Below are 16,139 nucleotides of genomic sequence, written 5' to 3'. Positions count from 1 at the left end.
TGGCCGTCGTCTTCTCCCTTCTCTGCTATATATATCTCCTCCTCTCTTCCTCCTTATCTCGAGACATCATCTCCCTACTCCTCCTCTCTGGCCGTTGTATCCTCGGGCCGTCGTCTCCTTTGGCCATCGTCTCCTCTGGCCGTCGTCTTCTCCCTTCTCTACTATAGATATCTCCTCCTCTCTTCTTCCTCATCTCGGGACATCATCTCACTACTCCTCCTCCTCTCTGGCCGTCGTCTCCCTGCTCCTCTTCTCTAGATCTTCCCTCCTCTTCCTCCTCTTCTCTGGCAGACGTCTCCATACTCTCCTTCTCTAGATCTCCCCTCATCTTCCTCATCATCTCTGACCGACGTCTCTCTTCTTCTCTTCTCTAGATCTCCCCTCCTCTTCCTCCTCCTCTCTGGCTGACGTCTCCATACTCCCCTTCTCTAGATTTCCCCTCCCCTTCCTCCTCCTCTCTGGCCGACGTCTCCATACTCCCCTTCTCTAGATTTCCCTCCTCTTCCTCCTCCTCTCTGGCCGACGTCTCCATACTCCCCTTCTCTAGATTTCCCCTCCTCTTCCTCCTCCTCTCTGGCCGACGTCTCCATACTCCCCTTCTCTAGATTTCCCCTCCTCTTCCGCCTCCTCTCTGGCCGACGTCTCCTCTGGCCGTCGTCTCCACCTACTCTGGTTGTCTCCTCCCTCCTCCTCCCCTCAACCTTTCTCTTTTTCTCTCTCTGGTGCCTCTTTCCTCCATTTCTTCTTTTCTCCTTCCCTTCACTTTTTCCTCCCCCTTCTCAAGTCCTCCTCTCCTCACTTTTATATCTCTTCTTTAGGTTTACCTCATGGGGCCTAGTAGGGTCTTGGGCCTATTCTCTGGGCCCAATACCTACAAAGGCCCATCTTATGAAAATGGCTATTACAAGTGGTTTCCAAGATAAAGGTCATTTTCTTTTCTTTATAGATTTTGAAATGGAATGAATATGTTTTTTTTATCGTATATGCTAACTAATTTGTTGAAAGGATTTCATTTTTGTGTTGCTGTCATTACTCATCCTCCATTGTTGGATTAAATGGTTTCCTGAGTGGTGTCATGTAGAAACCAAAATTTTCATAAGGTAGCGTAAATAGGTTTTCACAATCCCCATACCTAATTTGGGACTAAAGGTACACTTTTGCATCTCCTTTTCACAATACAATAAGAATCCCTAGGACTCTTCTCAAGAAAGTCGGGGAAAAAAAATCTATGAATTATAGTATTCTTATGGTATTTGAAATCGATACCATTTTCGAATCAACTAGGAACAAAATACAATTACTATATTGGAGACTTTTTGAGATTTGACAAAGTTGATGGCTAGGAATTGAACAAAGACAACACTATTGTTGATGGCTAGATGAGTTTTTATAAGTACTTTCAAATAGTGGAATTTTCAATAAGTTGAGTCGACTTGATCGAGCTTAAAGTCGAGTGATGTTAAATTGCTCTTTTTTTTCCTGGTAATCCTAGATGAGAAATTTAGTCTCCTAAAGTCTAACATTATTTTTTCCCACAAGACTGCAACACCTACCTATTGCATATATTGGAATGGGTATTCACCCTAGTTGCATCAAACACACGTCTCAATCAAGAATGCCCAAGAGAAATTAGTATAAGGTGTTTGCATTGGTTCGACATCATGGTATGTACCACCAACCTTATAGTCCATTGAATACAAGTGGATTGTGGAAATTGATGAACCTCCCAAAATGAATTGAGAAGTACGAGTAAGAGTTGGCATTTTTTCGAAGATCATCACTGAAGCTTGACCTTATAGGTGATTGAACCTTGCATGGGTTTAACTTAATCATATTTCGTTAATATTGTATTGTTGTGTATTTTATTTTCTCAAAGTTTTTTACTTTATCTGTAAATAGTAGACACATCTTTAATGAAGTTTATTGTAGGTGATATTTGGTGGGAGTCATAGTTGTACAAGTTGCTTGCAAATTGTAAGCATTAAGCAGCTCCTTAACCATATATTGTGTCTTTGTATGCAATATATTTAATTAAAGAGATATATTTTGCAAAATACATATACCATTGTCAAGTTTCTAGACATATTCCATGATTTAAAAAATTATACCAGTAAGCATGGCCACTAGAAATGTAGATCAATTGAATCTAATAACATCATTGACAATTAGCTATATTTTTTTTATTGAAAAAAAAAATCCTACTAAAGTATCTAAATAAAAATATGTACTGTGTTGGCCATAAGAGCTCATATTAATATAATTAAAAATTATTCAATTAAGTAAAAAACTGCAACTACATGTTAAAGTTGACATGTCTTAGGAATATATGTTTTTTTTGTGAACATTAAACAAATGATATTGAGTAATTATATATATTAACTTTCTTTTTCTAATAAACATAAAGACAACTGTGTTGAAGGCACGGGTTATACCTAGTCTATTATAATAAAACAAAATTGATAGACAAAGAGTGGTCGGGATTTCGTGGGGATCTGAGTTTGATGGGGGACACGTGTATGGTCTATAACATTTTGAAACAGTTTTTGAAGTGCATTAGTATGTAAAAATATGCATTAAAGAAAATTTATGATTCTTGGGTTTAATTCTTAAAAGCATTAAAATCAATCAATAGCACGTACCAGTTTTTGTGAATAAATGATACTTTTAAATATGTTGACAAACTTTGGTCAAATTATTGCATTAAGTCATTAACACTTTAACCTTTTAAGCACGCCTTAAATAGGTGGCTTCAGATGTGGGCTTTTACAAATACATAAGAGCCCATGATAAATGTTCGTAATTACGAAGAGCCTACACTTTGAAAAAGTGTAACGTACAGGAGTTCAGTGTAAAACTTTATAAAACTTCGTGAAAAAAGTGTAACGCACGAGGGCTTTGTTTGATTTGGGCTTGGTTAAACTTTAAATCCCAAGTTGGCACTTAAACAAAGTTCTCTTAAAAGCACTTAAACACTCTCAGTTGGTAAGATAATAAAACTTTTAAAACCCTTCAACTTCCTCTACTTACTTATTTTAACCTAGATGTGTGTGTTTTTTTTTTATTGGTACCTAGATGTGTTTTAAAACTTAAACGATTTTTTTTTTAAACTTAAACCTCACACAATACTTTTCTAAACTTTGCCCAATCGGAAATCATTATTATAGTGCCTATTTATATTTACATTCCTCAGAAATTAAATGTATTGCACCTCACATGTAAAAGGAAAAAATAAGAGAAAACATACGCATGCAAACAAAGTAATGGCTCCTTATAATACATCTCATAATTACCACAAAATTGAACTCAAGTCTAACGTATCCAACAATACCGTCCATTTTTTTTTTTAGATAATAAACAACAATACCGTCCATTGCTCTCTCTATTTGACTCACTTCCTTTTCACAACCGACTAAAATTTATGCGTTCAATAATTCTTGATTCATCGCAGGTATGTCTCTTTTGTTCTCCATTTTCATTAAAGAATTTTCTTTGGAGGGCCGATATTCCACTCGCAGGTATGCTCTTCTCTTTTGCTTTATTTAGTTCAGAATTGTTGATTGGAAACAGCAACTAGGGGAAGGAAGTGTGATTTCTAACAATATACGAAAAAAGGAAAATATATATTATCCTTTTGGGAAGTTGTTGTATTGTATATCACTATTTCTCCTCTGTTGTTCTTAGAAGCTCATTTGGCACTGGTGGTGTTACTTGATGCTTAAGTGAATTGATTATGCTTTCTTAGGTAGCTGAATTTCTTATAATGTTCTATGTTGTTTTTCCGAACATCTCTGAAAGCTTAAAATTTTCATTTGCTCCTATGTAGAAAATATATAATAACATGTAATTTTTCGATTAGTATTTGAAGATAGTGTTTACCTAGAATTTCCATAACAGTGACTGTGAGGACAAAGGCTTTTTCAACTTCTCCATGTCTTTTCAATTCATTGTATAGTTTTGATTTGTTCCTCATTTGAATTTGCACATTTATATATATGGTTCGAATTCCAATAAGATTGTAGTACTGATTTGTATTTGCACTGTCATATTCACTAATTTTGTTAGAACTCACAAAGTTATGATTCATTGTGTCATCTAAAGCTGTAGACAAAGTTGGATTGAATGCATAGGAAAACTTCTATCTCAGAGGAACAAGAATGAATATATAGGCATTGGAATTACTTATATTGAATGCACACTGTAATTTTTTTTTTTCAATCCACCATATTGAATTTCAACGCAACAAACAAATATAACTAATCCACATTAGTCTTTTGATTTAATTTTTTATTGTGATTTACAGGTGAAACTTATGTTTGCATTTGAGAATGGTATTTGATCTCAAAACACCTATCTCGCTGAACATTGAGATGTAGACAAGGGTAGGAGAAAGTCGCAGAAACCTGCTGAGGAAGCGAGGTAAAGAATCACAATTTGTGTTTTGCTTTGAACATTGAATGAATCACACGTAGGTTGTTGTATGGCGATAATTTTTTTTGTGTTTGTGTGCATGAGCAGAGTGAACTGTATTGCTTGGTGCATTCATTCTTTGTCAATTTAATTGGTCTCATATGCTATCCTGGTAATGTTGGCATATAATTTAGTAACAAAGAATGTTGGCATGATACGAAAGTACAAAATACAAGCGACAGTCAACATATCAACATTTTATCATTAGTGCATCATGATTTTCCTGTTTTTACTATTTATGTATGTCTTGGGGCATTTAAGGAATGTGTTATTTTCTTTTGGGATGTTAGTCATGTTAATCAGTAGCAATAAATATTACTTTTTTCTAGATTTTTTTTTTGTTTCCCTTTTTAGCTTTTGGCAAACCTGCAATAATATAGCATCAACAAGTTCACTACATTCTTCACTATAAACATACATTTGTGATATGCTTTCAACGTTTAGTGATGATGGAGTTGTCATGGTAGTTAAGTAACAAGTACGCTATACTGCTTTTCTGAATATTTTCTTAATTTGGTGCCTCGGGTTAAGCAAAACTTTGCATTTTTGTAGTGAGAAGGGCAACAAATGAACTGCAAATTTGGGGGAGCATTTACTAAATTAGTACGGAGCTTATGAGTTAGCCAAATTCTCGATCTCTTGCTTGGGTGGAAGTGAAGATTGGATGTTGCGTGAAGATTGGATGTTGCGCTTTTGGTAAGTCTTCTTCCACCCACATACGAAATCAATGAGTCACTCCATTCATGTGTGTGTGTGTGACAATATCCTGTCTCCAAGTGTTTATTAATGTGCAATCATATATTGTTTCTTGGATATAGTTTCTGTATGAATTCCTAGAAGGGGCGGATTATCACGAGTTTTCCGACTCCAACCAGTGATGGAAAGTGAAGGAGAAGGAGAGCGAGTGAGTTTTAGTCATGGGTTTACGAGCATCAAATTGGTTTAAAAGTATCGCTTTGATTCCATAGCTAGCTCAGGTAATTGATGAAGGCTTTGTTGTCTTTATTTCAATTTACCAAAGTAATTCTTCTTTATCTTGAGATCTACATTTGTTAAATGTTGATGTTGGGTTAGTTTCTTGCTACTGTACTTGAAGACATTTTTAGATTTGATTTTTCATATATTTGCAAGTCGCTTGAGTTGTGAATGGTTAGTCTCTATATATGTTATTTCTTTTTAGCAATGCACTTATCTTTATTAGAACGAGGCAAATTGATATCTGAGAAAAAATAGTTGTTGCGTGGATATATGTCATGATCAGTGTAGTCAAGGCACAAGGAAGCGCGCGCCTAAGGCGCAAGGCGTGGAGAGGCGTTTTTTTGTGCCTTGCCTCAGCCCAAGCGCGGATACTAACATGAGGCGTGCGCTTTTCACGCTTTTGTGCGCTTTTAGTTGAGGCGCGAGGCGCACAAGGCGCGCGCCTTATTAACTTTTACAGTTTTTTCATTTTTTTTACAATGTTTGCTATTTGTGACACATTTACACTCAATCCAATTGTTGTATAGTACAAGAAATTTTACAAATTTAGTAAGTTTTATTTTGGAGTACACTCTAAATTTAATTTTGACTAGTTTTTGTTAAATGGTATGGATTGAGAGAAAACACAAAGATGAATTAAATGAAGTTTTACAGGATTCTAAAATTTGAATCACGTGTTCTATTTCATAAAGAACTCATTTGGCTCAATTCGATTGGTTCATTATTTTAGTTTATTGAAGTTGAGCTAGATTGGTTTGAGAGATACGAATTTTATTTTGCTCTTTACTTATTGCTTAAGATTTTTCTTTTAAATGACTACAATGGTTTCATGTTTACAATCACATAAAATTAATTTTAAAGTTTGGCTAAGTAATTCAGTGATAATTCATGTCATATTTAATATTTATTTTATTTTTTATTTGATATATTAATTTTTTTATTACTACGCGCCTCACTTCAAATCAGGCGCCCTTCTTCCGCGCCTTAGCCTAAGGCCTGAAGAGAGGGTATTAGCTCTTTAGGTGCTTTTTTAACGCCTTGACTACACTGGTCATGATATGATCGTTGTGGTGGAAATTATTTTGTGGTGGTTGTTAACTATACTGCAAATATCTATCGTTTAATTTTTGTAGAAGGGGAGAAATTTGATTTTGATTAGCCATTTTGGATCAATAATCAGTGGTCATTAGAGTGTGGTCACTAAACAATCATTTGCAAGTTGGTTTTACATCTATATTTCCTAGGGCATCAGCACAACTTATATTCTTGACTGTAAAAGGAAATACATAGGTGCATGCTATGAACTTTTGAAATGCCATTATTAATGCTTAACATTGTCCATGTTTAGGAATTCAAAGAATATATAATCTATTTGCATAGAGCCTTAGGGTGCTTCTTAAGGTGATGCAACCTTTAATATAGGTGCCTTTAGAGCTATTGCAATGCAACAAGGAAGCTTGACTGGTACATAGTTCGATCTTCTTAATGTTTTAGGTTCATACCTTATATCCTTTTTTTCTTTCAGATTTAGAGTATGTACTTATTAATTCCGATAAAACAAATGAACAAGAACTAGGTTAAACTCATCCATGAAATTTGTTTTTTGAAATCATATTATCTCAACAGAAAAGCATCCAGTGTGAATTTTTCAGCTTATAAAAATACCTACAATTATCGGTGGACTTGCATTTTACATTTTCAATACCATGTTTTGATTTCTGTGACAACAACCCTTTTCAAATAAGTACTGACAGTCAAAGCCTCATCCATTGACCAGAACTGAAAGTTCGGAATCACAATTTCAATTTTTTTTACTGATATATCATATCCATATTTGAATTGGATATCTTATACCATATATGCTAAGTTAGAATGCAGTTTACGTATTTTAACTTTATTGCTCTCCTATTAGGTAAGCAAACAACCAGTATTGCTTGGGAGTCATGTCAAGTAGTCTTGCAAGCTCCCACATGCATGGTGAATTCTTCCCACCATTACAGAGAATGTTTTAATTTTCTACGGAAATGTATGTGTACTTTGCTTTATATATTATTTTGGTTTCAATTCTAAAGATCTTACATCAACAGGATAAAAGCATTGAAACGGATCTATTATTGTTAAAACATTTGTAACTATTTTGTGTTTTAATTTCGAACGATTATACTAGATGAGATGTCTCTTATTAGATTGTAATTGATTTGGGAATATAAGGTATAGACAATTATATTTGAGGAAAATTCATCTAACTTAGGTTAAACAAATCATGGAAAACAATGAACGTGAGTTAAATATTAGCAGATATGGAAGAGAGGTAAGACTTTTACTTTTTAAATTACTATTATTTTATCAAACCAATAACTTCGGTTAATAGACAATCTCCGTTCAATTATCACTTTTTGCAGTCATTTGTATTTGATGACATGATACCAGTCCAATTCAAAGAGATGCTACAATACTTCATCATCGACAAATTCAAAATTGACGCTCCACCAATATACTTGAAGATAGCAAGTATACATCAACTGTTTCTGTTTCTCTAAACCTTCCGATAATATATAGAGGTAGTGGAACAGTTGGAATACGAACCACCAATATACAAATTTGAAGGGACACCATCAACAATCCAAGAAGCATCCGGAAATTGAGCTGCTAGAAGAGCAATTGACTTGCGTCATGTGTATACGTTTGAAGTAGAGAATTACAACTATGAAGACTTGGTAGAAAAAAGACAAAAACTAAGCTTGAAATTGCGAAAAAAAACACCGGTTTTATGAATTTATATGCCTCAAAATTGTCTAGGAAGAAATTATTAGTTTGCATAAGAAAATTGAAGATTTAAAGTTAGGCATCAAAAACTAATTTCTTCAGAAGAAGTCTGAAGAATTATGGGTTCTATTATTCGTACTAGAAAAATTAGATTCGGTTCAGTCTATTATCTTATTTAATGCGGGACGCTTTGCTTTTAATTTGTGGCTTAAGTTTTTTCCATTGAGAGCCTGATTAAGGATGTCTTCGTAGTCGCTTCTTATTTCAGTCTTGACTACCTAGGTAGGTTAATTTAAATAAAATTTAATTTTTTGGTACAAGTTATCACTAATTCCTAGACTTATTTGATTGAATATGATTCTAAATTGAGAGACATGTACCTTCAATAATGGTATTTTGCTTTGTGGCTAATTTCTCACACACCGAGCTAAAAGCTTCTTTTGCATCTTCAAAACATAATAAGCACCTCATAACTAAATAATAAGCACCTCCATTCAATATAATAAGCACCTCATAACTAACCGTGTCGTAGGCACGGGTTATATCTAGTATAAATAATAGAACATAATACTAATAATAATAATAAGAAACCAGAAATTCGTCTGAATCACATAGCTCCACAAAAGCTCTCCACATCTCCGAACGAATTGCTTCTAGTGCCTTCAACTTTTTAATTCTTCTATATTCATGTGCGCCATCAGCGCTCTTAAAGATCACATGGTGCACAAATAGAGTCTATAACAACAGTCAACAAACTATGACAACAATCTATAGCCCCATTGAATTCTTGGGAATTCTCTTAAAAATTTCCTCATATTTAGGACAGAAAAACAGTAGTGAAATACCTATTTCTGAAACTAACAAAGCATAATCCTTACGAGAATTTTCCAAGTTCAACCGCAGAACACATGCCTGATGAGCCAATGCATTTTATGCTTTTACAATATAAAAAACATAAGACATGGTACAAAAAGTTATATACAAATTTCCATATCAACTTTTTTATGATTAATTATAACTTCGAAGTTTGTATTATAGGAGACACATAAAGGGAGGAAAATAAAGGAAATGGAAGTGTTCAAGTGACAGGGTGAACAAGTGAGTAGCACAAACAACACCTCTGAATGGAAATGCAAAGATTACAGTTTGAATGGAGGGTTGTTCATAACTCATTAGAAATTAGCCTCAATGCAAAAATTATCATCGATATCTGACTTATTTGATTGTTCACTATACAAGTTCCAAACATTCAGAATCCACTCCAAAAATTCCTACAGAGCTAGAAAAAAAATTACTCTCAAGGTTTAACGAAACCCACTATTCAAGATATTAAGTGATTGCAATTTAGGCCTAAAAATCTTCAAAACAATTAAGAGACTTTCTGCAACAATCGAAACCAAAAAAATCTTTCAATCGTAACCCATAGTAGTTCTCCTTCGTGCAAACGAGTCTCTTCCTCCTACTGGTAATTCAAGACCGCTTGGTGCCGCCATTACTAAATCCCAATAGTTTGATGAAGAATTAAGAAGAGAAAAAAGTGTTTGAAATTTGAGGAAACTGAAAATAATGGGAGACAGAGAGCGAGAGTTTAGAGCCAGTTAGAAACTTAGAACCGTATGAGAGAAGTAAACAAATTTTATGGCCAGTTTTCTTCCGGTTTTACCCTTTAAACATTTTCTCATATTAAACGTGAAAGATCACAGATGTACGGTCCAGGTATGCGCACATTGGAATGCATTGGTATCCCTGCGCATGGTAGATTTGGCAATTAAAAAAAATACAATTACATCAATTAAGAGACGCATACAATTAAAAATGATGCCATTACCTGAGATTTCATTACATTGCCCCTGTACCCTATCCCTCCAAAATGCATCGCATAAAATATCTCTGACATGATCATGTCGATATTTGAAACCTGAAAAATGTCGACAATATGCTGCATGGCCCCCGAAAGCATCCAATCTACTATTTTTGCAAACAGGGCATAAACCACCGTCAGAGTACAAAGGGATCATGAGACAGTATCGGAGAATAGAATGATACTCTACCGGTGACATACGCTGTTCAAGTCCTTCCATCGAAATAACATGTAGAAAATCATTTGCGTGTTCCGACTGCAAGCATCTCATGACTGCCTTTTGACGAGCAGATAAATCAAACTCCCTCTTGAGACCAGCAACAATCCTGTCATAGAACGCTTCCGCCAAAATATTTTGTGGTCTTGAGGGAACAGTAGCATTCGCAGCCAGAGAATTGAGGTCAAAATCAGGTAGGTAAAGACTTAATGCACTGCTAGCAACATCATGAATCTCATCCACGAGCAATGTACCACAACCCCTAAGAATGTGGTTCTGAAGCTCAAAAGTCTGAAAACGGGATGCCACAAAAGCAAATGTAGAGATATCAGTGGCACAATAAATACCTAAACCACCTAGACATAATGGGAGTGTTGATAAACGCCACTACAAATCACTGAAGCCAGGACCATCAGAAACCACACTATCCTGGAGAACACTATGGAGATGCCGATCAAAAGTCTAAGCTGCCTCTCTGAAAAAGGATGGTAGACAAGTACAAATAGAGAAGACCAATTTAGAGAGCCCAACACAAGCTTGTAAGAGCGCTAACTCACATTGTGGATCTTCCAATATAGCTAAACGATCCATCAAAGTCATAGCCTTGTCAATACGCTTGTGAGCAAAACCCATGACAAAAGATACATCAGTGCTAACTACACCTCTAAGCAACCTGACCCCCTGCTGAGGATGGGACAAATCTAAAGGAAAGAGACCGGGAGTAGAGCGACGTGGATCTGGTGATGGCCAAAATATCTCAATTTTAGCCACATTAAGAACCAACCCGTAAGAAGGTTGTCACCACTTGTTCTGTATCCCCGATCAGAGTCCCATCATCTATGTACCAAGCCTGTAGCAATAATTGACAACTGGATTGGATCCGTAGAATCAGAGGATTCAACACCAGTGCAAATAGAAGGGGACCCAAAGGGTTGCCTTGCTGGACCCTAATAGCAGACCATATGTAGCCATCCCCCACGTATAACCTTGCAGGTTGACAATACAAGTACTCGACCTAAGGGGCAATAGCTGGTCATCGGATACGAACCTCCCTCAACATGGTGGTCTGATCAACCATGTTAAAAACATTCTGAAAATCTACCAGCAGCATAGAAAGAGAGGTATTGTCACCGTTAGCATACACTATACGGTTGACAGCATGCAAAATCACCTCTGCTCCACCAGAAACACCCACCCCATACAGGAAATCCTATAAGTACCTAACCACATCTTTGGAAACTCATTTCATTGCAATCTTGGAGACCAGACGGCGCCAAACCATGCCCACAACTATAGGACGAATACTATTATCCAACTTAAGAAGTGGAGTAAGCGGAGCACTCGCTATGAATTCGGCTAACGGCTGTGGACATCATCCCTATAACCAAAAATTCACCACAGGGGTCAATGCATCTAGCAAATCAGACGATATAGCTGCTGCAACACCACTCATGGTATCCAACAAGTGTTGAGCTCGGAGCCCATCACGGCCACAAGAAGTACCTTTCGAAAACAACCTAATGCATGACAATAGGGTGTCTCGATCTCCCTACCAATAAAGGGGGATCAGCAAAAAGAATAGTTGGTCTCACATGTGGTTGTCGTATTGGGTGCTTATCCTCTAATGCTTGAATAGTCTCTGTTGAGTTAGGGGTAACCCCTGATGATGACAACACTTTCACCGCTGCAGTAAAAGGCCCATCAGCAACTTTTTGTAAGCATAGACGCACATTTTGAGTGGAAACAGATCTCTGGGGTGGCTGGATTGAAGGAGGCTCTACTGCAGACTCTAAGAGGCAAAACAGTCCACCAGGCTCGTTCCATATCGTCAAAGCATGGAGAATCTGTTTTTGTTGAAGGTTTTTCCTATTACCAGACCGACATTCCTAACGATTCTGTGGTTGTGGTTGAAAAACATGTAGAATGTAGCATGGCAGAAGAAGAAGACGAACCCAAGACATAATTGATCCAAGATCAGCCGTGAGCCCGTGATATCCCAAAGGGCTGATTTCAGTGCACCAGAAAAGGGTTTTTTTTTTTTTTTTTTTTCCAATAAAAAGGTTCACTTGTGATCCAAACGGCCACTAACTAAAACCAACATCTATATAAAAGTTATTTTTTAAAAGTAAATAATGAAAATTTTCAACAAATTTTTTTTGGATATTCGGTCGAATTCTAGTCACAAACATAACATAGATAGAAAGCATATCCATATCCATTTTGTAATTTGAATATAATTATGAATTTTGATATTTTAAGAGCAAATCCTATGGTGGGCTATTAAAAAAAGTTGTTAAACCCTTGCTACATAGGATTTTGAGGGTTGTTACCTTGCTCGGCCAAATATGACAGACCAAAACTTGAACTTCATTTCAATAGCTCTTTTGTATTTTGAAGTGCTAAATGGATACGGACGGTATAGTTTATGTTGTCCGTCCATTAGTTTGTAATTTAAGTTGAATTTTTTTGACAGACGACACAAGTTTTGTCGTCCGTCAAAATTTAACATACAGACTGCAAAAATTGTGTCATCAGTCTCCCGAAACTTATTATGGTAGCTGCTAGACAAGCCCACAAATTTGATTTAGTTTATCACACCGGCCAAATTTAGGAGCCTTCTAACATCCCATTGGAACGACATTTTGGTTTTTGGGGTGCTATATAGCGTTTAACAACCTATATAACTTGCTCTAACTCGATAAAATGGATTTGGATACCATTCGTAGGTACATTCAGGTTCAGTGTTTCACACACAAAAAGTAGAACGTGAAAACAAAGAAAATTGCGGTCACGTGACCTGTGTGAGGGCCTGCGAAGAAGACTTTCACACGTTTTTTATTTCTCTCTCAATTCCTTTTCTTTAAATCAAAATCAAAATCAAAATTAGGGTTAGGGTTTCGACAACTCCCCAAATCTCTTCCCAATTTCTCCAATTACTTGTCAATTAAACACAAAATTAGACTTTTCAGTATGCATTGATAACCAATTTGTAAAAAATGAGAGAACTTGAAGAGATTCAGCTATCACTATTATCTCCAACTTCACCAGAGAAGATATTTGAACCAATTATTACAAAGCGGTGGTTTAATGATTGTCATGGGTGGTTATACAATGTTTCTTTAATTGTCCCATCAGTTTTCTTTCTTGTCTACTTGGCTTTGCAAGCTAAGAAGAGCTTTACTAAGCTGTTTCATGGGAGGTCTTATATCATGATTGCTTATTATGGACTTCTTTGGGCTGTTAGCTTGCTCAATCTTGCTTGGTGTGCTTTTCAGGTTTACTTTGACTTTATAGTTTTATAATAATGGATATTGTTATGTGTTTTGAGTATGATTTTAGCTTTGATAATGAAATTTTAGTTTTAAAGTGGATAGTCAGTTTTATTGATAAATGTCATTCTTGGTTTACGAGTAGCCATGAGGTAGTGCTAGTCATCAAAATGCGGGTTGATTTAGGAATTGCTGTAACTGATAATGGTGTACATTGTGTTATTACTATCTTCTACTTTTATAAAAAAATTATGTACCTACTTTTAAAGAGTTGTGTCTTTTCACATCAACCCTGTGTTTAATAAAGATTAAAGTTGGTTCAAATATTTGCATATCCTTTATCATGGTATCTGCATGTTTATGGTTTTCGATTCTTTCTTTTTAATGTATATATGGGGATTAGCCAGGCCATCATATGACCTCGTGTGGATGAAAATCAACCTGATAAAGATAGAGAGTAGTATATATATTTTCTTCTGGGTGAAAATGGTGGCTGAACTAATAATCTTTAACTTGACCTCTTTAACGTCTGTTACTTCTTTGGGCTTTTGAAAAATTCCTGCTGAAGGTCTGTTTATAAAGTATATGCATGCAATATTGACCAATTTCAGCTTTTCTCTGATGTTATTATGTGGTGGGAAAAATTGTTGGTTTTTTATGAACATTTCAGATGCTCCCATAGCTCTTATCCACTGTATATCCTGGACTATATCTTACGGTCGGTGTCTCTGCTTTTAATTGTTGATTTGCTGATGCAGCCATGGGAATGCACCACTGGAAAGGAATTTTCATGGAATCTTCTCTCTTTGTTTACAACTTCTGGAATGCTTTTCTTGGAAATAAGCTTGTTGGCCTTTCTACTCCAAGGAAGCTATGCTAGTGGGTTGGACGCATTAACACGAACTTTTGTTATTTCAGGCATAATCCTATCTGTCGATATACTTCTCAAGGTACTGTTTTGTCTTGCCGCAGAGCATACTCAAACTTTCTGTTTTCAGTAGTTAGATGTCACTTATCATCCCTCATGTTAATTAGGCTGTGATCCTTCCAGCCGTCATTCTTAGTTCATTTTTCTTCTGTCTGGGCTTAGAAAGAAGAGTCCAGGGTCTTACATTAGTCCAGCCTATGCCATGATATGTGTGCTACAAGCACATGGCTAGGTGTAGAGATGAGAAGGCATTTTACCGCCTGTTGTATTTGTCTCGTCCTGTCATCCTGCTCCTGCTTTTATACATTGTTAGCTTTGTACTAAATTTATTATAGATGACTGTTATGTTGAATATCAAATTGTCATGTGACTTTTATTACCTTTACAGGCAATATATGTATTTGGTTTTGGGGTCCCATTATTCATCGACCTTGATGGAGTAACAAATCCGGTGAAGTGGGGCTTGTGGGTTATTCACAAGCTTTTGCTTACTGCAGTCTATGGGATCATTTTCTCTATGCACCATACAAAATGGAGAGAAAGATTACCGGGTACGTTTTCTATAATTGTTTGTCCTCTTATTTGTTTCTTTAAGCAAATAAAAGAACAGTCAAAGAGGGCTTAGTCCACAGAAGAGATGAGAAAAAGACAGTATTTGTGGTGCATTGTTTGTAGTTGAAGTGTACAGTCTGATCTAATTAGTTTCCGCTTGAACTTTACAGCAAGACCTGCATTCTACAACTACATTTGTATGATGTTCTGCTTGAGTGCCACAGCATTGTTTGCGTGCGTGCTTGTGGCAAGTGGGGCTGGCTTTGGTTTCTGGTAAAGTTTAATTGAGTTTTTGTCAAGTTAACGTTAAATACAGCACTCTTTTTCCCCTAATGATGGTTGTCTCTTTTTGTTTTTGTAGGCTGTACAATTTCACAACCATTTGTTACCACGCTTTTTATCTCCCTCTCATATATGTAACATTTCTGGCAGACTTTTTCCAGGTAATTTTATCATGCCTACTATTTAGATCCACCTCTTGTAGTTGAATACACTGTTGATGCAAATATTTTTCGATGCATTTAGGAGGATGATTTGCATTTGGAGAATGTATATTACTCCGAGATGAAAGATGCTGGGTTCTTCGATGCTGATTGGGATTAATTAGTCCAGTCGTATGTATATAGGAAGATGAAATGCTGGCATGATACATGTAAATAGAAGATGTTCTGCTTTCTGTTGTTTGACAGAGTTGAAATCGTTTTGTGACTTGTGCCACTAAAATTCGTAGAAGTACAATCTTGTTGGATATCCTAGGGTTAAGCAGAATGTGTCCGGCAGTGGCAATTGATGAGGAAGGCACTTGTATTGATTCTCGCATGCTATAGAATGTACGTAGCTAATAAAATATGTACTCTTATACTGGTATCTAATATCTGTTGGTAATTTAGTATTGTGCATATATCTCCGTGAGCCTAGTTCGGCTGTGACAAAAGCTGGCTGTTTATGAGGGAAATCTCGAACTAAAAAAGCAAGTACCAATCTTTTCACTTGCCTAATTTTCATCTATTTATTCTGAACCACCTCCCCTTTCTGTTTCATCCCCATCTGTTCTCTTCTTCCCAAAACTTGATTCCAGCTAGGTGTGTAAACAAAGGAAAT

General features: G+C 36.1%; 1 protein-coding gene and 1 long non-coding RNA gene across 2 annotated transcripts; both read left to right on the top strand.

Moving 5' to 3' along the window:
- The first annotated feature begins 4,301 nt into the window (after positions 1–4,301).
- On the top strand, positions 4,302–5,513 carry LOC147522041 (uncharacterized). The gene is made up of 3 exons (XR_015194881.1): positions 4,302–4,416; positions 5,020–5,163; positions 5,286–5,513. It is a non-coding gene; the product is annotated as an uncharacterized LOC147522041 (long non-coding RNA).
- Positions 5,514–12,994: 7,481 nt separating this feature from the next.
- Positions 12,995–15,905, top strand: LOC147522040 (protein CANDIDATE G PROTEIN-COUPLED RECEPTOR 2-like). The gene is made up of 6 exons (XM_086590608.1): positions 12,995–13,564; positions 14,317–14,508; positions 14,875–15,037; positions 15,209–15,311; positions 15,400–15,481; positions 15,564–15,905. The coding sequence occupies exons 1-6, from the start codon at positions 13,286–13,288 to the stop codon at positions 15,639–15,641; spliced, it is 897 nt and encodes a 298-aa protein (XP_086446734.1). The 5' UTR covers positions 12,995–13,285; the 3' UTR covers positions 15,642–15,905.
- The last annotated feature ends 234 nt before the right edge of the window (positions 15,906–16,139 follow it).

Source organism: Coptis chinensis, chromosome 1 (assembly GCF_015680905.1).
Source record: "Coptis chinensis isolate HL-2020 chromosome 1, ASM1568090v1, whole genome shotgun sequence".
Classification (NCBI taxonomy): Eukaryota; Viridiplantae; Streptophyta; class Magnoliopsida; order Ranunculales; family Ranunculaceae; genus Coptis; species Coptis chinensis.
Note: the sequence above shows the minus strand (reverse complement) of the source record. Positions and strands in the feature narration are given on the sequence as shown.